The sequence below is a fragment of the Typopeltis vanoorti genome, chromosome 11, assembly GCF_054136105.1.
Source record: "Typopeltis vanoorti isolate ZY-2024b chromosome 11, IOZ_Tvanoo_1.0, whole genome shotgun sequence".
NCBI classification, from domain to species: Eukaryota; Metazoa; Arthropoda; class Arachnida; order Uropygi; family Thelyphonidae; genus Typopeltis; species Typopeltis vanoorti.
In genome coordinates, this window is record NC_143559.1 from 18,172,531 (window position 1) to 18,195,118 (window position 22,588).

The 22,588-nt window shown below is 35.7% G+C and overlaps 1 protein-coding gene across 1 annotated transcript in view; it reads right to left on the bottom strand.

The window, feature by feature from the left end:
- Nucleotides 1-281: 281 nt before the first annotated feature.
- The window catches only part of LOC150101341 (solute carrier family 35 member F6-like), a 243,151-nt gene continuing 220,844 nt past the window's right edge, over nucleotides 282-22,588 (bottom strand). Inside the window, exons 12-13 of the mRNA XM_090400695.1 lie at nucleotides 18,072-18,114; nucleotides 282-622 (exon numbers count right to left, since the gene is read on the bottom strand). Coding sequence (XP_090256821.1) covers nucleotides 402-622; nucleotides 18,072-18,114 — 264 coding nt within the window. The 3' untranslated portion in view covers nucleotides 282-401. The remainder of the gene's footprint in view (nucleotides 623-18,071; nucleotides 18,115-22,588) is intronic.

Below are 22,588 nucleotides of genomic sequence, written 5' to 3' on the forward strand. Positions count from 1 at the left end.
AGCCTCCAACATGATGAACATTGATTTTCATAGAAAATATATAAATTACAATATTAATTTTGTTACTAGAATGACCCTTTATGCTATGTATATTTTTCTGTGTTTTCTTGAAGTTAAAAAAAAATTATTAAAAAATTATTCAGAAAGTTATTAAATAAACAATATTCTCTTTTATCTGGTCTGTAGCTACTCACCAGCTAGCAAATCTACTTGCCACAGACGAGCATATTTGTCAAGCCCTGATATTGTTTCAAAGATAACCGATATTAGCACAATTAAAATGAATTTAAACTGAGCATTTATTTAGATTGGCAAAAATATACACATGTAATATACACATTATGAAGACAATTTACAAGTTTTGAGATTCTATGATAGATAAGGATGATAAAAAAAAAAAGTTAACTAAATGTAGATGGTTGAGTATTTCCATGAAGGAGAGGAGTTCTTTCATTCTCGACTTCTATATCTGACTGAATGTTTCCTGTTGCTGGAGAAATACTTGAATCAATTAGACTAGGATATGTTTCAAGTGGTGTTTTTCTCAATGAAGGAATGCAAGGCACATCCATAAGTTCATTATATAATGCTGTACCTATCATCAAGAACAGGAATCCATCCACTGAAATGGAAAGAACTATATAATACATATATATATATCAAAGACTAACAAAACTCATCTCTAGACGGTTCTTTTTTTTCTCCCCTCAGTAAATAAGCTAATAACTTTTTTTTCCTAGTCGGATGGGTATTTTTGGCAACACCCAATATCCAGAATGTTTAACACAAGAAATAATAATGGCACAGTGTAAATAGCAATTCTAGACTATATATCAGTTTTTGAGTGGGTTTAATATTTTAAAAATGGGAAGCCATGAAGATGACATTAGGGCTGAATACCCTCAACATCTTAAAACAAAGTCACTCCTAACAATAGACGAGAATAGTTGATGTATGCTGGCAAGATATCCATGAAGCTTCATTTACTGATAAATGGATGCTGTAATGTCATGATTGTTGATAATTTAGACCAGCATAATGCTTGCAAGCATCATTAAGAAGATGAGAGAAAAAAGTTTTTTTCTCTCTCTCTTTTTTTTTCCAAATGTTTGATTTATTATTATTATTGTTATTATATGGTGTCTTCATGGAGTCCAGATCATCATGGGAGACTCATTTACTGTCAGGGCACTCACCACCATAAATTCTGGCAATCCATTCCACTTGTTTATCACTCTCCGTGCAAAACATCTAGTCTGCAGATGCTTATTAAGCACTCTCTTACACAACTTCCATTGGATTACCCTTGGTTCTCCATCTGTCATATATTGAAAAATTTCCTTTGCATCAATTTTATAGAACCCCTTTAATATCTTATAAGCTCCTATCATGTCCCCTCTTTTCCACCTATAACTAAACTTTGTAACCCACACACCTTAAACCTATCCTCATAGGAAGCATTCCACAGACATGTCACCAGCTTGGTCACTCATCTCTGAATCCTCTTTACCCACCTCCTGATCCCCCAGGAAACACCCATGTAACCAAATATGTGCACAGTAGTCAAGATATGGCCAAATCATAGCCTTATAATACTTCCCTATCTTTACTTGTTAGCATGTTTTTTCAACAACCAAGTAATCCTTGAAGTTATTTTATCAACTTTTGCAATATGCTCTCTGAACTTCAACTCTCTGTCCACCATTATCCTCAAATCCCTAGCCTCATCAATTTCCTGCAATCCAGTACTGTCAATGTGATACACAGCATGCAACCTTGTCAACTTAAAGTGCATAACCTTAGATTTTGCATTGTGTATTAAGTAAACAAAAGTTCTTGTGATTTCTACTATTTTCTTAAAAATGAAGCTTCATTTCAAGGATTGCTTGATTTTCATCATTTCACCATTATCCTCAAATCCCTAGCTTCATCAATTTCCTGCAATCCAGTACTGTCAATGTGATACACAGCATGCAACCTTGTCAACTTAAAGTGCATAACCTTAGATTTTGCATTGTGTATTAAGTAAACAAAAGTTCTTGTGATTTCTACTATTTTCTTAAAAATGAAGCTTCATTTCAAGGATTGCTTGATTTTCATCATTCAGGTAAAAATACATAATAATTTTTTCTTTGATAATCCATCTGATATCCTTTGATGAGGAAAAGTACTAATCTGTCAAATAGTGGCTTCTAAATTTAATGAATATCCTCTATCTATGTTGGAAAATTATGTGAACACAGAAAGAAATATTTGAAGATTACTGTGATGATGTAGTCAAGGGGTCAAAACTATATAGCTGGAAGAAGACTACCACATAGCTTTTAAAGAATGCAAAGAAATAACCAGGACTTATGACCTAATGTCCAATCTCCACCTTCTTGTGGTATGCGATCAGTTGATATCTATCTGGACCTTGAAGGAATGTGGATAAGCTGGCAATTTTGGACTCAGCTGACCAAACTGTACTCCGTATTGACTTAACCTCTCTACTGGCCAAGGTGGATGAAATAGTGAGACCAAATTGCACTTCTTATCCATGTTATTCAATTATGTTACAGAATCATATCTAGATTTAGCTAGATGTCTATAGACATCATGGCCGGTTGGGGTGTTAAACCAAACAAACAAAATGACAGTACCACATGATGAAATGCAAGATAGCTGGAGTGTCACTATGTCAAACAAGCTCTCTTCTCCCCCCTCCTCCCAATGCTTTTGTCAAGAAACCAGAGTGAACTGTGAAAAGTCACACCTACTGCAAACGTAAATGGCAGTCAAGAAAAAATAATTTAATTAACTAGCTAAATACTCATTTTCATATTATGAAAACCAGCACGATTCTTAAAACATTTGAACCAATCATTGCTAACCAGATAGGTGCAAAATAATTAGAGAAGATATAACTGTCGTTACTGAAAGAAAAAAGATTAAATGTATGAGATTCTGATAAATAATAAATGCTTACAGAAAGAAGGAGAGTATTCAACATTATATACTAAGATAAACTTTTTAAATGCAATGCAATTTCAAGTAGAGTAATATGGACAAACATCAAAATGGGGAATTGGACCATGAGACATTTGTGCTTGTAGTCTCACAGAAGGTGGCTGAAATTAAGAAAAAGCAAAAGCTGGTCATTGCTGGAGAGTAGGAAATGAATACCAGAAATACAGAAATGTTTTGGGAAAATATGAAGAAAAAAGCAAAGATAATAATGATAAGTACCTGCTAGATATCCTGTTCCAACATAAAAAATATGCATAAGTTCACACATGGAGAGAACACAAACTGAATACAAGTAAATCAGTATGACATTGTTGCAAGTATATGTGACGTATCTTCTTTGTTCTAGAAAGCTTCCTCGGATGATACAATAAAATATTGAAATAAATAGCAAAAATGATATTGCAAACATAAGCATTAAATATTCACAAAGACCGACACAAATTATATAAAGAATATTAAATCAGTTGGCAGCTTTATAAATGAATATACTGGTGTATCGCAGTTGGATGTTCAGTGTTGCAAAGTTGAACAAGGTTGAGGTTTCAACAGCTCAACTTCTCTTGTATTTTACAACTTTGTACTACTACTGCCCAGGTAGTGCTGTCTAAATAATGTTTCTGAGGTTGATACCAGGTTACGTGTCTAAGAATTTCCATGGCTTTTATCATCATCATCACACTGATGATGATGACAAAATGATAAATCCTTATCAGTTGAAAATCTGGAATTTTCAACTGATAAGGATTTTGAAATGCTTCATTTGTGCATATCATATTCTTTTTGTAGTGAATGCCTCCTTTAGTTTCTTCTATATCATTTTCAAGGATATTCATTTAGAATACACATACATTTCCACATATAGCAATTTAATAGATTCCCAAATGTTTTCTAAATGGGTGAGGATCATTTTTTGACTGGTATTGGTATGGAATTAGAAATGAAGCAACTAAGGCTATGAGTACACAAATGACTCTCACCACAGCAAACACCATTATAACAAACTTGCTCTCTGCAACAAATTATTGTGAAGTCCTGACTAAAATCTCATAAGCAAAAGGCTATTTTAAAAGAAATTCACTACAGCAAACTAGTCACTATAACAAAATGTTCTTGTAATCTTAAGTTTATCATAGTGAGATTCTTACTGTATTACATCTGCTGATTATGAGTATTCTCTGGCCAGTTTGCCTATTTTTGCAGAGATGAAAAACCCCAGTCACCTCTATAGGAGAATGGCTAACTTTCAAATGAAAAGTCCTTAAAAAGGTTCTTTGCATTTTAGACAGGGTTCAAACCCAGGCCATTACATGAAACCCAGTTCACTGCCACTTTGATATAAAGTGGCAGTGAACAGATGTTGATTTTTCTGTAAAACTGTCAGAATGCAGGAAGCACTATATTATCCTGAAGTATTGTCTGTCTGTCAACTTGCAACTTTCCAGGCAATAAAACCAAAGGGTCTGAGCCTGGAGATATAGTTCTGGACCATTTCATCTTTGTCATTCAATTTCACAGCTGGATGATACACTCATGTGTTCCCAAGGCATCTGCCATATCCACATCTGTCTATCTAATTGATGGGTGAGTGTGGTGAAGCATGCTTCACATCTGGACTTCCAGCATTAAGGACTAGTCACAAAGATTTTGTACACCAGTGTAGTCTGTGTGATGACTGTCATACTTGATGTTTGAATTATGTACAGCTACCCTTCCACAGAAAGCAAGACTATGCAGCTCTTTACATGGTATCCCTTTATTAACCTGAATCTCATAATAATTAGCTCATAATCCCAGTAGATTCTTAGCTAAAACCAACCTACAGATTCAGTAGATTGGTGTTAACTACCTGGCTATTTTCATGCATTTCTTGTATGAGAATAGTAAGGAAAAACTTTGCTAAGGTGGAATCTTTGTACTTCCATTGGCATATAATGCTGCTTACAGTTGATTTTGGGTGATGCAGCCTTTTGCAAATGTCATGAACAGCTAGGCCACTCACATGCCTTCCAATTATCATATTTTTTTTATGTTTGAAAAAGGTTCATACTTAACAAAGGGTTAAAAATAAGATTTACACCTTCAAGATTCCTGATAAAAGTAGAAGGGCAAGGAAATCACAATTGCAATAAGCAATCTCAAAACAGATATAGCATTTTAGGTAAAAGAGAATAAAAAGTATCAGGGATTTTTTTTTTTTTTTTTTTTTTTTTTTTTAAGATTCTGGTACAATCTGTACTTGGTTGATAACTTAAGAAATCTTCATTGCATTTATTATCAGTAAATAATACACTGTTAGATCTGAAACAGGCAACCTCATTCTAAATGAAGTCACCCTTCCAGTCTAACAGAAGATATCCACTAAATGAGCATACTTATCATTTTGGCACAATTTAACTATGTCTTAAAAGAAATAACAACTTGCAAATTAAAATGAGAACTGTTTATATTGAAGTTAATGTATCTATATATTAAATGTAACTGTAAGTCAACAAAAAGGGCTCACATGAGAGTAATTATCAGTGATTTTTCTACACGTGAAAGAATGCCAATAATTTGGTAAGAAGGGGCAAAGGTCACCCTAATGCTACAAAAACAGCGTAAGTGCTCGTGGGTGTTACCTCTAAGAAAACATCAAGACGCATGCATTCCCAGAATTGGAAAGCCCCGTATGAGGATCAGTGAGGTCACCCAGTCGGGGATGAATCGGAAGGGCAGAAAGGAGAAGACAATCTCGGAAAGGTGGTGCTCGTAGGGAGCGTATAAAACCTGCAACACAGAATCGAACCCCCCCCCGTTTTGTTTGTTCCTGTATTCTCACCATGTGCTTCGAGTGGCCATCGTGATTCAGCTCTTATCTTTAAGAGCTGACCTCCGAGGAATCCCAGTATGGCACTGCCACAGAACACAGCAAATCTTGAATGCAGGCCATCAGTATGAAATAGCATCAACGTAAATCTTTAGTAAAGAAACATAGCACGTGATTCCCACGTGGCAACAGAACCAAAGCAGCCTAAACTTCGTAAGAAGGAAGAACGGAGAAAATTCCGAAGGAACCCGAGATAGTGTAGATAAGTACTTTTACATATTCTAGCCCTTTAGAGAACTTGACTAACAGAAACGGAAGATAGTGTAACCCGAATTTGATAAGGATAAACTTGAAGAATTATTTTATGTGTGAATGAGTCTATACCATTAGACTGAATTCTGAGAACTATTAATTTACTGGAGATTCTGTCGTGACCTACTTGAGGGAGATTAATAATGTGCCAAATACCTAGCTGGCTCCTATCAAGTTGTAAACTAAATATTTGATAAGTTAAAGGAGTAGTATTGTAGAGATTAAGAAATCCATGTCTATCTAAGAATGAGAGAGAGTGAGAGAAATGTAAGAGTTTTAATTTAGCATTAATGTCAATTTTATCTTTCTATTGTAATTAATTATGAATTCATTAAATTTGTATGTTACCATTCATGCTTATTTTTCTGACCATGTTGACTGACCTAGACCCTTCATAAAACTACGAACCTGGTGATCACATACGTGCACGGGGATATCCTAAGTAAGAAAGGAAAGGGGGGCACGACTGCAAACAGACTAGAAAACCTACAACTTCTAATTTCAAATGAATTAATTTAGTAGCATCTGATACTCTATAACCATCCTTAGGCTGAGCTTGACTCTGTCCTTAAAGCCCAGGCTGGCACAGGAAATAAATTTGTCTGAGCGAATGTGGATGACTTATGGAGATCAGGGAATAGGTATTTTCTGGGGACCCAAAATTTAGAGATTGTCAGATTAGCAGTAAGATCATATACTCAAATGTTAGGCAGATGAATTAGGGATATATAAGGGTTAAAGATAGTAGACAGAGGCCAACATATTTGCCAAGTGAACATTAAACAAAAAAGGAAAACTAAGATAAATCATAAAAAAAAACCATAACAAATGGCGCAGCCGGTAGGATTATAATTGCAACAAAACAAACTAAGTAAGCATAAATCATAAAAAAAACCCATAACAACACCTTATATCATATCTTGATGTAACATCATCTATCAACACCTTACATCATACACCTTGACATCATATCTCTACCACAATAAATTATTTTCACTGCTTTCTAATCTCTATCACGATTTAAAGAATTTGCTCCTATTAAGAGGAACAATAACCTGTGCAGATAATAAGAAAAGCCGCAATCATCATTATCAAATTCCTGATATATACCCCAGGACATGTGCAAGATAATTATGATAGTACTATGCAAAAAAGTTACACCATTACTAACTTCTGATTAACAATTTTCCTCCCAATTAATCTGTTATCTGTCAAGGCCCCAACATTATCAGATCTTATATTTCTGTCTTTTAAGGCACTTTTTACTGTATCAATCCATCTACATCTTGATCTTCCTCTGAGTCTTCTTCCTGACAAAGATCACTTGTTTTTTCTAATCTTTCCTCTCCCATTCTATTTAAATGACCATCACCTGAGATTAGCTCTACTAACATGATTCTGAAGTCTAACAATATCAAGTTCTTTCCTTATATCCTCATTTTTAATGTGATACTGAAATTGATGCCATCTGTTCACTCCACTAATCTTTCTCAGAATTCTCATATCAGAGGTCTCCAGTCTTTGATCAAGTGTTTTATTTCTAATCCAGCTCTCATATCAATTGGTCTTGTATACAGCTAATTTAGTGTTTTGGTTAATTTTATTCTTATTCCATATATTTTTAATCAGCTGACTTCCGACCATTAATTCTGTTAATTCTGTTGTCTATTTCCATATTTAACTTACCATCTTCACCTAAATAGCTAAAATGTTTTACTTGTTCTATAGGTTCACCATTCAGGATACAGTTGATATTTTCAGTGTATCTGCCTATTTTCATTGCCTTTGTCTTTTTATTGCTGATTTTCATACCAAATTTATTACAACAGTTATTCAACTTAGTCAGGGAATCTTGCATTCTTATGCTGGATTTATTCAGAAGTCTAACATCATATGAATAAAGTAAAAAGCTAAGATTAACATTGCCATTTTTGATATCAGATTTAATACCACTTTCCTTCATAACATGTTATTCATTATCTGCATAGATTAAATGTGCACTCGTCACACACCTGATTTCACATCAAACCATCTTCTTATACCTCCTTCAGTTCTAACTGCTGACTTACAGTTTAAATAGAGACCATGAATTGCTTGATATAATGTCCCATTAACACCATAAACTGTAGAGTTTTGAAGAGCTTTCCTCTGGGCATCTTTCCAAATCTATGAAATTTAAATACAAATCCTTGTTATATTCCCAAGATTTCTCAACTATTCATCTTAAAGTGAAAATCTGATCCTGACAACTCTGTTTGGCCTGAATCCAATTTGTTCTTCACCAAGCTTCCCTTCTACAATTGTTATTAGTTGTTTCTCAAGTATACATGCATAAATCTTACCAGGAACACTCAGTAGGGAAATACCTCTGGAAATTTTCACATTCGGTTTTATTTTCCTTTACATAGATGGGTACTATGAGAGCTCTACTCTAATCATTTGGAATTCGACCATCTGACCAGGCCTTCTGAATTATGCTATGTAGCCACTGTAAACTTTTCATACCTCCATATTTGAGAATTTTGGGTTGAATTTCATCTACTCCAGCTGCCCTCACACATTTCAGGTTTTTGATGACTTCAAACATGGATATTTATTCTTGACTGCATTCCTATTGGGAGTTTTCTACCACTATGATGATGATACTGCTTCAGTTTTCATGTCACTTTATCATCTCTGATTCCTTTTTATAGTATGTTTCCTCCATTTCTAAGCTTTTTCAATAGCCTCCAGAATATTTTGTCATATTACAACTGTATAATTATATGAAAAAAAAAAAAAAAAATTATTATTGCACCCTCCAAGGAGTCAGCAGACTCATTGTGGGAGGTTCATTCAACTCACAACATATCTATTGTTGTTAATGTACTGAATCTTAAAATCCTTAATACTCAGTACATTAACAACATATAGTAAGACCCCTGTTTAACGCTGAATCGATATAACACAGTTTTTTTACGAACCTGAAAAAGTGTCAAATATTCCGTGATTCGATATAATGCAATTCTACTTGAAGCCTAAAAAAGCACTAAATTTACACTGATTCAATTTATCGCTGTATTTCCTTTGATTTGTATATAATACGATTATTTCTGAACCAATCAGCAAAAGGTAACGATTCGTCGTAGCGCTGTAATTCCCCTAAATCTATGTTTGTCCCATGTATTTGTTTTCCCTGTACATCGTGTAATTGTTCACTGGTAGTGAAACAGTGCCCACACTATCAATACGATTTAGAGTGTCGCATAAAACGTTATGTGCTGTAAGCATCGATATTATTAACTAAGAAAATCAACAAAAATTTTATTTGTTCATTAAAAATTAATCATTACTATCATTTTTTAAATTATTCAAAATGAGTGGGTGATAAAATATGATAAAACAAAATTGATACAACAAAGCATTTCGCTTGACATTAAAATGCACTTGCTGAAGTGATTAGAAAAAGGTGAATGTCAAATTGACATTGGAGCCACTTTAAATTTGTCTACTTCTACTATACGAACGATTTTAAAAAACAAGGACAAAATTAAGTGTTCAGCAACCACAATGTCTTCTGCAACAAAGGTAACCCAATCCAGAAGCAATCTTTTAGAGGAAATGGAGAAATGTCTGTATATTTGGATTGATGATGAAACCGAATGCAACATGCCATAAGTCAGGCAATAATCATGGAAAAGGCCAGAAGTATTTTTAATCATATTCAAAAACAAAGAGAGGATATGAGCAAAAACTTTGCAGCTAGCAGAAGTTGTTTCAATAGATTTAAAAAAAGCGCAACCTCGACAACTGCTTAATGAGAAAAAAAGAAAATGACAAATGACACTAGACGACCTCATCACTAAAAATCAAGAATTTCAGAAGACCCAGAACCTTCGACAAAAATAAACTTTGTATTTCTGTGTATGTATGTATGTATATATGTTATATATACTGTATTTTGTCTTCTAGGAACGCATCATGAGCTTTAATCAGGGTATCACTGTATTCTCGTAATCCATTCCATTCACTGACAATTCTCCATGTAAAAAATATACTTCTCACACCACATCTATACTTCTCTTCACCACACTCTTAAATACCAGGGATGGCCTCTGGTTCTTCCCCCTCTCGCCTTTGACTCTTTTTATAATTCTCTATGGATTAATCTGATAAAAACCTGTCACTAACTTAAATATCTATCATATCACCTCTTTCCCTCCTGTCCACCAAACTCTGCAATTTCTTCAATCTCCCTCCATAGCCAATATTCCATAGTCATGATATTGTTTTAGTCACTTATTCTCTGGATTCTCTCCAATGTTTCCACATCACATTGAAAACCAGGTGACTACATCTGAGCACAATAGTCCAAGTGTGGTCTGACCAGTGCTTTATACAGTGGTACAACCACCACCACCTCATCCCTACATGTGAGTATACTTCTTATCATAGCAATGCTATGATGTGCATTCTTTGCAACAGTTGCAATATATCCTATAAACTTCAGTCTATTGTCAACAATCACTCTCAAATCTCATCCAATTCCTGCAAGTACATCACCATCAATATATTACACAGCCTTATATTTCTGCATTTCAAAGTTACTAATATTAAAACTACAATCCCTCTCTTTTGTCCAAGTGAAAGGTCTATTCAAATCTTCCTGAAGGGAATTAACATCAGCAGTGCTACTTAGAATTCTTCCCAACTTTGCATCATCAGCAAACAAATAAAGATTCCTAGTCAGTCCACAAGATATATCATTTATGAATAAGTTAGACAGCAGGGGCCCAAGAACAGAACCCTGGCACACACTGATGGTTACCCTCCTTTTTCGAGAAACTGCTCAATCATATGCAACTTGGCGGTATCATTCAGAGAGCCAATCTCTAATCCATCTAACCAATATACTATCCATTCCCATCCTCTGCAGCTTGTACACTAACTTATGTGGAAATCTATCAAATGCTTTTGCACAGTTCAAGAATATCACTGTATATGATTCTCCTTTATCTAACACACACTCATCACGTTGTTATAAAATGCAAGGAAATTGTTAAAACAAGATTATCCTTTACAAATCCATGCTGACCATCATAAAAAATATTACGTTCATCAACCCAATCATGTATTCCAGTGGTTCCCAAAGTGTGCGCCATGGCGCTTTGGGGAGTCGTGGCTTCCTCAAAGGGGCACTGCGATTACAAAATTTTCATAATTTTATTTCCATTTTCAATTCAATGTGACAGGACGTGACATCTAACGGACCTGGTGCAAACCAGGTCCACTAGATGTCGGAGCAATAACTGTTTGCAGAAGCCTCTACAAATGGTTACTAGATGGTGCTCTACAATAATTAAGTTTCTCGAACTTTCTTGGTACTTTGTGTTAATATATAAATAACTGTCAGTTTAGCGCAGTCTTAGTGTTGAATTAATTTTCGGAGATTGTATCAACTGAATATTGTTGTGATTTAGTCAAGCGAAGTCTTTGAAGTATTTCTTCCATGTATTTTTAAAAACGGATCAGTTTTTACTAAACAGTAATAAGCGTTGCGAGAGAGAAAATAAAGAGGACACACCATCAAATAGTGACAAGAGTGTGAAGAAGCGTAAATATCAAAAATATGATGACAGTTATTTGGACTTGGGTTTTACGTCGACAGAAGTCAATGGTGAAGGGAGGCCACAGTGCGAACTGTGTACTGTCATACACAGTACGCACAGTACACAGTGCGTACTGTGTATGACAGCTTTGGATCATTCCAGCATGGTTAGTACATCTCGTGACTACTTTATCAGAAAGTAGTTAAATCAACAAAAAGATAGTTTTTATAAGCAGGCGTCAATACTAAGCAATGCTCTGCTAGCATCTTACAAGGTGGCACATAGAATTGCAAAATATAAGAAGCCTCATACCCTCGCAGAAGAACTCATTCTACCAGCTGCTGTAGATATGGTGAACATTATGATCGGTGAGTCTGCTGGGAAGCTGCTTTCAAAAGTGCCTTTGTCCAATAACACCATCAGTCGCAGAATACAGCACATAGCAGAGGACCTCAATGATCAATTAATTGAAAAAATAAAAGGGAAGGAATTTGGTTTGCAGCTGGATGAGGCCACAGATAATAATAATGATGTCACTTGATTTGCTATGTTTGGTTTATAGATGGTAATAACGTTGTAGCAGACCTTCTCTTTTGTAAAAGTATCACTGCTGGTGCTAAGGCTCAAGACTTGTTCAAGATCCATGATACTTTTATATCTGAAAATAATTTGAAATGGACTAAGTGCGTTGGTGTCTGTACTGATGGTACTCGTTCTATGTCCGGCTGTTATGGAGGATAGCAGGCACTTATTCGAAGCAAAGCCCCTGATGCACTGTGGATCCATTGCGTTATTCACAAGGAAGCACTTGCATCAAAATATCCGAGTCCTACATTGAACCAGGTCTTAGAATACGTACTGAATGCAGTAAACTTTATAAAAACTCAGTCGTTGAAGGCAAGGTTTTTCAAAAAACTATGTGAGGATATGGGATCCGAGCACACGTCTTTGTTGTACTACAGCACTTCGCAATGGCTCTCTTGTGGTAATGTTTTGTCTTGTACATTTGAACTGCGACAGGAAATTTATATTTTTCTTAAAGAGGAAGACCACAAGTATACCGAAAATTTTGTGAATGAAGATTTTTTGATAAAACTAGCATACTTATATGATATTTTTGAAAAGATGAATGCTCTGAATCTCTCCCTGCAGGGATGCAACATGCACCTTTTAAAGTTGATTGAGGAAAATTTCAGCTTTTATAAAAAAAAAAACTAAAACTATGGAAAAGAAAAATGAATGAAGACGGAGGCAAAGAATGTTTCCCCTTGTTGCAACAGTTTTTGACCTCTAATGGAGTTGATTTCTCTCGAGGTATGAAATCCATTTTTGAAGAACACTTATCACAGTTTATCACCTGGTTTGAGAAATATTTTCAAAATGATAATATCGATAAATTTGCATGGATTCAAGATCCATTTAATGCCAGTGCTCCATCTGAATTTACTGTTGCAGAAGAAGAGAATTTTATTGAGTTGTCTTGCGACAATACATTGAAAACAAAATTTAGCAGCATGGAATTAACTGAATTTTGGATATCAGTAAAAGATGAATATCCCCTTCTGAATGAAAAAACTCAGAGAATTTTAATTCCATTTGTGACTTCTTATTTGTGTGAAGCTGGATTTTCGGCAGTCACTGTGATAAAAACTAAGTATCGTGCAAAAGTCAATGTGGAGAAGGAAATGAGGGTGGCTGTGTCCAGTTTGATTCCAAGATTTGAGAAAATGTGCGATGATCAACAGGCTCATCCATCCCACTAATGATAATTAGTTGAATTTGTTCAATTACTTTTTTTGTGACCTTAAATACGTGTTTTATTTATTTTTACCTAACCCTTTAATTAAAAAAAATTATTTGCTATTTCGCAAAGTGTACTTGTTAGAATTTGACATAGGATGCCTTGGGAAAACCTGGATTCATCAAGGGCACCGAGAATTGAAAAAGTTTGGGAATCACTGATATATTCTAATTCTAACCAATCTCTCCACACCTTGACTACAACTGCAGTTATACAGACTAGTGTATAATTGGAAACATGTATCCTAGAACTATGCTTATGGAATGGTGTGCTATTTTTCTTTTTTTTTCCACTCCTTAGGAACCCTACCCACTGCAAGACTTTCATTAAACAACCACATTAAGGGCCTAGATAAGGTGGTAATATGTCATCCATTCACAGAGCCTTATTAATATCTAACTCTATCAACACCTGCACTTTATACACCTCTGATTCTTTCACTTACATTTCTCCTAATACTTGTCTCTCCTCTCTATATATTGCACAGCATCATTTACGCCAGGATAATATATCCTAATAAAGTGCTCATTGATTAATTCCATTCTATTCTTTGTAATGGTCACTCTGCTGCCATGACTATCCACCAGTGTCAGCCTTCCATAATTATTCTTTTTCTTGTGTGCCATACAGTGGAAAAAATTCCCTTGAATTAACCTTGGCTCAACCAGCCAAATCTCCTCTCATACTGCACTTTTCTTTCTTTACCATGCTTGTCACCTTCCTAGCCTGCACTTTATATTCTTCGTGGATCCAATCACCACCAACTGTCTTGTACCTACATAGCATTTTCTTTTCTAACATAGCATGTTTGATTTCACTGTTCATCCATTTCACTCCTATTTTATTTACTCACTTACCCATTGGTATGCAGTTATACATTGCTTGTGTCAGATACTGCCTTATGAATTTCCATACACTGTCAACATCTTTTCTGCTTTGCTGATCTACTAACGTATTGATGTTGGTTGACTATAGAGCTTCCCATAATTACCCACCTTATACTTCTACATGTATACTTTTGGAAGTAACCTTTTCTTGTTTTAGCACTTTCTGAACAAGTACTTCATGATTACTCTCACCAACCGGCGGCAGTGTCAATATCCCATTAAGAACTACTTCTTATGTAGTCATCACCAAATCCAAAACATTAGAGTCACCGGTTGCTTAAGATAATTAACCCTCAGAAATTCAACAAACTCACTCTTCTTGTTCCTGTATAATCTCTTTTCCTTCCATTTTATATTCTTGTAGTTAGAATCTCTTGTCGAGATCACCTTCTTTTTACATGTCCAAACAATTTGCCAAAGCATTTCACAATCAGTATTCTCTACATTCCCTGGCCTATAACAACATCCTATCAGCTATACCAGCCTGTTAATTTCAACTTCACACCACACAGATTCAAAATCTGCACATGTACTATCAACTTCTACACTTTGTAGACAAAATTCTGCTGCAATCATTAACATACTCTCCCCTCCTCTTTTCATCTTCCTATCCTTCCAGAAAATTGTATATCCTTCCATTTCTATTCCTGACATCACATCATTCTGAGGCAACCAAGTTTCACTTATACCAACTATCTTTGAACATACTGACTGAATCAATGCAACAAGCTCAGCTCTCTTATTTCGAATACTCCTTACATTTGTATACAAATAACAATCCCTGTCTCTTTAAGGCCATTCTACCAGCACTAATATTATCTTGCTATACCACACCTCTCTTTTGTCTGACCACTCCTGCTTCCCTGATCCTGACTCTGATTGCCATTTATACCTATCTCATTCTCACCTTTATGAATTCCATCAGCTTGTTGCTGCTGCTGCAAGTACATCTTCAAACTCATATCCATCTTCCTCCTGTCATACAACCTGTTTAGCTGTTGTATCCAGCTTCAAAAGTGTCCTTTGATCGTCAGCTACATTAACTTCCTGATTCTGTGCTTTATCTGCAAACAACAGACTTTCCAAATGTCCACCACCCCATTCAAGTGCAATCCATCAACTTTAAACCATTCCAACTTTCCTTCACTCCACACACATTCATAAACTGAACACTGGCCTGGTTGGCTAAGTGATTAGCATATTCACTCTCCAGCCAAGAAGCTGTGGGTTTGAATCCCGCCAAGGGCATGGATGTTTGTGATTATCCTACTAACTAATTACCATACCTACTGCTGTGACCTGTGTCCTGGCACAGTATGACTTTTGACCTCTGCAAACAACAGACATTTGGAAAGTCTGTTGTTTGCAGATAAAGCACAGAATCAGGAAGTTAATGTAGCTTCAAAAGTGTCCATCAAAAGACACTTTTGAAGCTGGATACAACAGCTAAACAGGTTGTATGACAGGAGGAAGATGGATATGAGTTTGAAGATGTACTTTGAGCCATAAAAATCAAATTAAAAAAATATAAATAAACTGAACTCACTTTTGTCTCACACAAATCAGTCATCTTGCTGTTCATTATCTTTGTTCTTCTTCTCAATTCACTATTGTCACATCTGGGAAACAAGCTAATGACTTTCACAACAATGTTATTATCCTTTCTTTGATGCAACAACTTCCTAAAGTCTCTATCAACATTTTTTTTCCCACCAACTAAGTCATTTGTGCCATAACTACCATTAATGCTGATGCCTGCACTTTCTTTCTCTGCAAAGCCAGTTATTTGTTTCACTGTTCCAGCAGGAAAGCATGTTTTGTGTACTTCATTAGTCATGACACCTCTAATGATCTAGACTCCATACAACAATATATTATCCTTTGACACTTTCTTCATGACAATAACCTCCTCCTTCTCATTCTCATCAGCCAAAATCTTCTTTAGGTGTTTAATATCATCTTCCAGATGCTTCATTTCACTTTCATTTTCACAAACTCCTGTCTAATCTCTTCTACTAGTTCCAACTCTAGCTCCCATTTCTAATCACTCTAACCTATCATCTTTCTTGTTACATATATATATATATATACTAGGGAGGCTATGCTTCCCTGGCGCCTATGGCACCCACCCCCCACCCGAGTTCCAGACTGGTAGGCTGGTTCTCCTTGAATTCTGATGACTCAAATTTTGAAGACTCAAAAGGGGGGTATACCCCCCTGGTGCCTACGGTGATTAGAGATTGTTTTTGCAATCTGAGTGTAAACTTTGGCGTAAAAATGTGTGATTGAAATATGGAGCAGCATATTAACATCACATTTTGTGTGCAAATCGAAAAAACTGCTATTAAAATGTTGGAGCTATTGAAAGTGACATATGGTGTGAATGCTCTGAAAAAGTCAAGTGTTTTTCAGTGGCATAAGAGATTCAAAGGTGGGCAAGAAAATGTGAATGACAACCCCAGAAGTGGGCAGCCCAAAACAAAAATGATGGACGCAAATATGAACAGAGTGAGAGATTCAGTACAGTTTGACAGATGATTAAGTGTGCAATTAATGGCTGATAGATTGCAAATGAATCGAGAAACAGTCAGGGTAATTTTAACTGAAGAATTGGGTATGTGAAAGATTTCTGTGAAGTTTGTGCTTCGGATCTTGATGGACAAACAGAAGCAGCAGTGGGTTCAAGTTGCGATTGATCTTTCTGCAAAGAAGCACATGTTTCCGAGAGTAATATGCAAGATTAACACATTACCAGGTGCTTCCAGTTAACTGGAAGCACCAGGTCACGGGTGACGAAATCTGGTACTTCCAGTACAATCCCGAAACAAAATGCCAGTGCATGCAGTGGAAAATGCTCAAGTTCGGCACATCTGAAAAAAGCACACGTCATGTTCGCAGTTCACGACCATGCTGGTGTGTTTCTTTGATCACAAGGGGATAGTCCACTATGAATTCATCGAACAGGGACAAACGATCAACCAACAATGCTATTTAGAGATGCTGAAAAGATTACAAGATTCTGTTAGGAGAAAAAAGAGCTGAATCGTGGCTTGACAACTGAATCATCTATCATGATAATGCGCCAAGCCATAGTGCGCTCATCATGAGAGAGTTTCTGGCCAAAAAAATCGATTACCGAATTAGGTCATCCTGGTTATTCACCCAACTTAGCTCCATGTGATTTCTGGCTGTTTCCAAAATTAAAGACTGTGCTAAAAGGACAAAGATTATCTGACATTGCTGATATCCAGCATAATCTGATAAAGGAACTCAAGAGTATTCTGGAAAAAGAGTTCCAGGCCAGTTTCCAAAAATTGGGACACTGTCTAAACCAGTGTATAAATGCATGGGACTACTTCGAAGGTGACGGTAGCCACTAATGTATAGTTCTGAATGTAAGTTTTTTACAGTGCATTCCAGGAATTAAATTTCACACCTTGTGTGTGTGTGTGTGTGTGTGTGTGTGTGTGTGTGTGTGTGTGTGTGTGTGTGTGTGTGTGTGTGTGTGTGTGTGTGTGTGTGCGTGTGTGTAATTAAAATAATATTTCAAGACTGATATCAAACTAATATTAAACTTTAATTTAATATCAGACTTTAAATGCCAATAATAAAATTATGAAATGAAATAATAATAAATGTCAGTTTAATAAAGCAGAAAGTTTACTTACCTTGAAATATTCCATATTTCTTGTCAAATGATTCACCAAAATTCTAAGTAATTAAAATTTTATATACATCACAAATAAATATATCTATTTTCAGAACATGCAATAAAACTATACATTGAAGTCAATTACTTCATGCTAGTTTAATCTGACAGTGTCTTATTTATATACAGAAAAACCATGAGACACCTGCTTGATAGTCAATGGACCAGTACACAGGTCCAATGAGTATCACTGTAAACATCATAAATTTCCTAATATATACCCTCAAGGGGTGTTTCAGGTTACAATGACAGCACTACATGATTAAGTTTATATTACTATTAATCTCCTATTAACAATTTTCCTCCAAATTAGTCTATTTTTTTCCACATCAATATTGTGAAAGATAAAAGCATGAAAGCTGAATTATTAAGAAAGACATAAAGTAAATTGATTTATTTGAATTATGGGTGTGGAAGAGACTATTAAGAATCCCATGAACTGCAAGAATGACCAATAAGAAGGTTTTAGAGAATTTTAGAGAAAGAAAGACAGAATGCTCATGAACTTCTGTTCATGAGCATTCTGTCTTTATATTCTTTCATGAGACAGAAAGTACATGAACTTCTGTCATTCATGTACTTTGGGCATATTATGCGAGCTAATGAATTATTGGAAAAAGCAGTTATGTTGTGGAAGACTGAGGGAATGAGAAGAAGAGAAAGACCACAAAATAGTTGGATGGACAACATAAAAGAACTTATTCATATTTATACAGTGTAACCTTAAAAGAAAGAAAAAATAAAAGAACTTATGTTGTTTAAGTCTCAACTTGAACTTACAAGTACTAAAAGAAAGGATAAGAGGCTGAGTGGGATGGAGAGCCTTTGTTCACAGGATCACCAAGAGTCAAAAATGACTGGATTATTTGTATTTCTCTTGAAAATTTTTTTTACTACAGTTCTGTCACTGCTTGTTTCATTTAACAGTTTTTCAAGACATATAAGGATGTTCTTATGTTCAGTTGTCATGCCACTTTTATCATCTTTGATTACTTTTATAGTACTCTTTTTCTTCCATTTTTCAACAGCCTATAGAACATTTTGCCACTTTCCTGATATTTACCTTCTATATTCTTGCCAAAATCTTCACATGACTTCTGTTCAGCTACTTTCACACATAGCATAGCTCTCTTACATTTTTTTTTCAGTATTCTTTTAGGACATCTACCAACTTATTTTCTAGGAACTTTCAGTATGCTTTCTTCTTTTCCCAGAAGAAAGCTTACTGAAAGTTAGCTTTCTTCCACAGCATTCTTATTTTTCCATCCTTGCGGAAACTTCCCCACATGCCTCAAGCTGAATCATGCGATGTTTTCTTCAGAGTTTTCCACTGAGACTGCAAAGTTTGGTTCTTGTTTTCAAACTATTTCCTTCTTTCTGTAAACATGTAAAGATACCATTATGATAAAAATATGAAATCATAATAGCATATGCTAGATTGCAGTATCTGTGAAAATATAAACAGCTTCATATCATAGCTTATGACTTTAGGAAGCCATTAACTTATTGCTACAATCCAATATAACATTTAAGTGTGCAAGATGCAAAATCTGGAATGTAGGGGACTTTATAGTTTTTAGACAATATACAGTGAACTATATGAAATCAGAGTTCTCTTTGTTAAGGTGTGTTCTTGTTTTAGTAATATGGTGACCTATTACAATAAGGTAACAAGAACAGTAGATGAGAGAGAAAAGAATACATTATAACTAAAGAAAGAGCCAAATACATTTCTCATACATTTCAATTTCCTTAGTACTGGATGAAAGTTTTTGGTCTCTTAAGGTTTTCTGAAGAGAACCAACCAGTTCAAAACAGCTGTCAGACCAGTGAAACCTTATCAAATGGACTAATAAAAAGTGAGATATGGATGCTTGGGCAGTTCTCATGTCTTTTAAATAGTCCAAGCTAAGGCAACTCGGGGATACCAAGGATTGTATTCTCAAAACTTTTGTAGTTTCTACAAGCATTTGGCTTTAATATCCACTCTGCCTATGTAAATACACTAATTTATTTTATTTTATTTTTATTTTTTTGAATTAGTAAAGGCATTTGCTAGGGTGCAATATGATGCGTTGCAATGTATAGGTTTAGATATTGGATGAATGGAGTGGATTGGAAATTGGCTTTGTGACAGATATCAGAGAGTTGTGTATTGGAGAAGGGGAAGCAGAATTGGGAAGTAGAAAAGTTACAAGTGGGAGTCCACAGGATTTGTATACTGGTGCCATTCATCCTTTTTGCTCTTGATGTTGTTACTCGATTACAGGGAAATATTCAATTGTTTACTTATGATCTCAAATCCAGGAGGCTTAATACTAATAGTTCTGATGTTATGGCTCTTAAGGAGTATATAAATAAGCTGGAAAGGTGGGCAAATAAATGGGGATAGTTTCATACAGCTAAATGTGAAGTTTTGAAATTTGGGATCCACAGATGGGAGACAATGTAATGCATACTTTCTTCGCAATATATACTGGAAGACGTGGAGGAAGTAAGGGATCTTAAGGCAATAGTAAATAAAAATTGAAATTCACAGGACACATCGAAAAGAAGACAAGACAACACAGAAGAATGCTGAAATACTGAGAATAACGCTGACCACCAGAGATAAGAGGGTAGTAGTACTGTTATATAAAGCCTTGATCAGGCATATTTGAATTACTATGTGATCTGGTCACTAGAATTTGGAAGGGATGAAGTAACTGAATAGAGATAGTGCAGAGACAGATAACAAAGATGATACTGCAAAACATTGCTTATAAAGATAGGATATGTAATCTATTCTTTGTGGAAAATAAAGAGGTGATATGATTGAGACATTTAAGTTGTTGAAAGGGAGAAATTTATCAGCGTGTCATTTTATGACACTATGGTAAACTTATAAATGTTGACTGAGAACTCATGTTATGTCCACCGTATACTTCTTGACTCCTCCACCATCCCTGTGCTAGTACATCCTCACCTGCACTGCCAGCATTTGTGATTGGAACTTAGTTTTGGAACACACCTGATATATATCTATATTATTATTATTATCACGGGCAACTCTAAGGACTCCTTGGAGGCCCTATCATCGAGGGAGGCTCTAAACATCATGTCAAGAACTATTCAGCATTCGCACAGTATCTATCATACTTTGCTTTGAACTCATTCACAGTCATTGCACCCACAACAGACTGGCAGTTTATTCCACTCATTCACCACTCTTCAAGTAAAAAACCTAGTTCTAACACCCTTGCTAACTACATTCTTGCTCAGTTTCCATGGATGGCCCCTAGTTCTCCCACCACCAGACCTGTTCTGAAAAATTTCCTCTGAATTAATCTTGTAAAAACCCCTCAGTAATTTGAATGTTTCAATCATATCACCCCTTTCCACTTATTAACCAATTTCTGTAACCACAGATCTTCAACCTATTCTCGTAAAGTTCATTCCTTGGTCACTCGCCTCTGGATCCTCTCTACCTCCTCCCCATTAAGAAGAAACCCTGGTGCCCCAATGTGGGCACAATAGTCAAGATGGGTCTTATCAAGGCTCAATAAAGAGGAACAATAACCTGCTTGTCTCTGCTCGTCAAAGTATTCTTCAGTAACTAAGTGATCTGATGAGCTGATTTAGCCACTTTTGCTATATGCCCCCCTAAACTTCAACTTCCTATTCACCATCACTTCCAAATCTCTGGCTAGTCAATTTCCTGGAGTACAGTTCCACCAATGTGGTATACTGCTGCTAATCTTTTCACCCCAAAATGCATAACCTTATACTTTGCCACATTAAACTGCCATCCATTCTCCTTAGCCCAGTCTAACAATCTTATCCAAATCATCCTGCAAAATTTTGACATCATGTGCATTCACTATTGCTCTACCCAACTTTGCATCATCAGCAAACAAATGAACAGTTTCTCTCAGGTCCTTTCCTATATCATTAATGAACAAATTAAATAGAGTGGTCCAAGAACAGAACTCTGTAGCACACCACTAGTCACAGACCTTCTTTTGGACTCTACTCATGAATAAACTACTCTCTGATACCTCTCCATCAACCATCCTCCTATCTATCTCACTAACCCTATATCCATCCACATGTGCTGCAGTTTATTGATTAGAATTCCATGTGGTATCCTGTCAAAGTCCTAAGCAAAATCCAGCAGTATCACTATAAACCCATTACCCTTATCCAGTTCAGCTGTCACTGTATTATAAAACATGAGCAAGTTACCAAGGCATGATCTTACCCTTCACAAAACCATGCTGCTCCCCATACAGTATCTCATTTCGATCCATCCATTCCTGTATTCTGCTCTTGACTAATTTCTCCAATACCTTGACAATGACTCCTGATATGCTGATCAGTCAGTAATTTGCAACAGCAGTCCTGGAGCCTATTTTATGCAATAGAACTATTTTCCCCTCTTTCCACCCTCTCAGGACTAACCCAGAGCTGAGACTTAAACAATATGGTCAAGGGCAC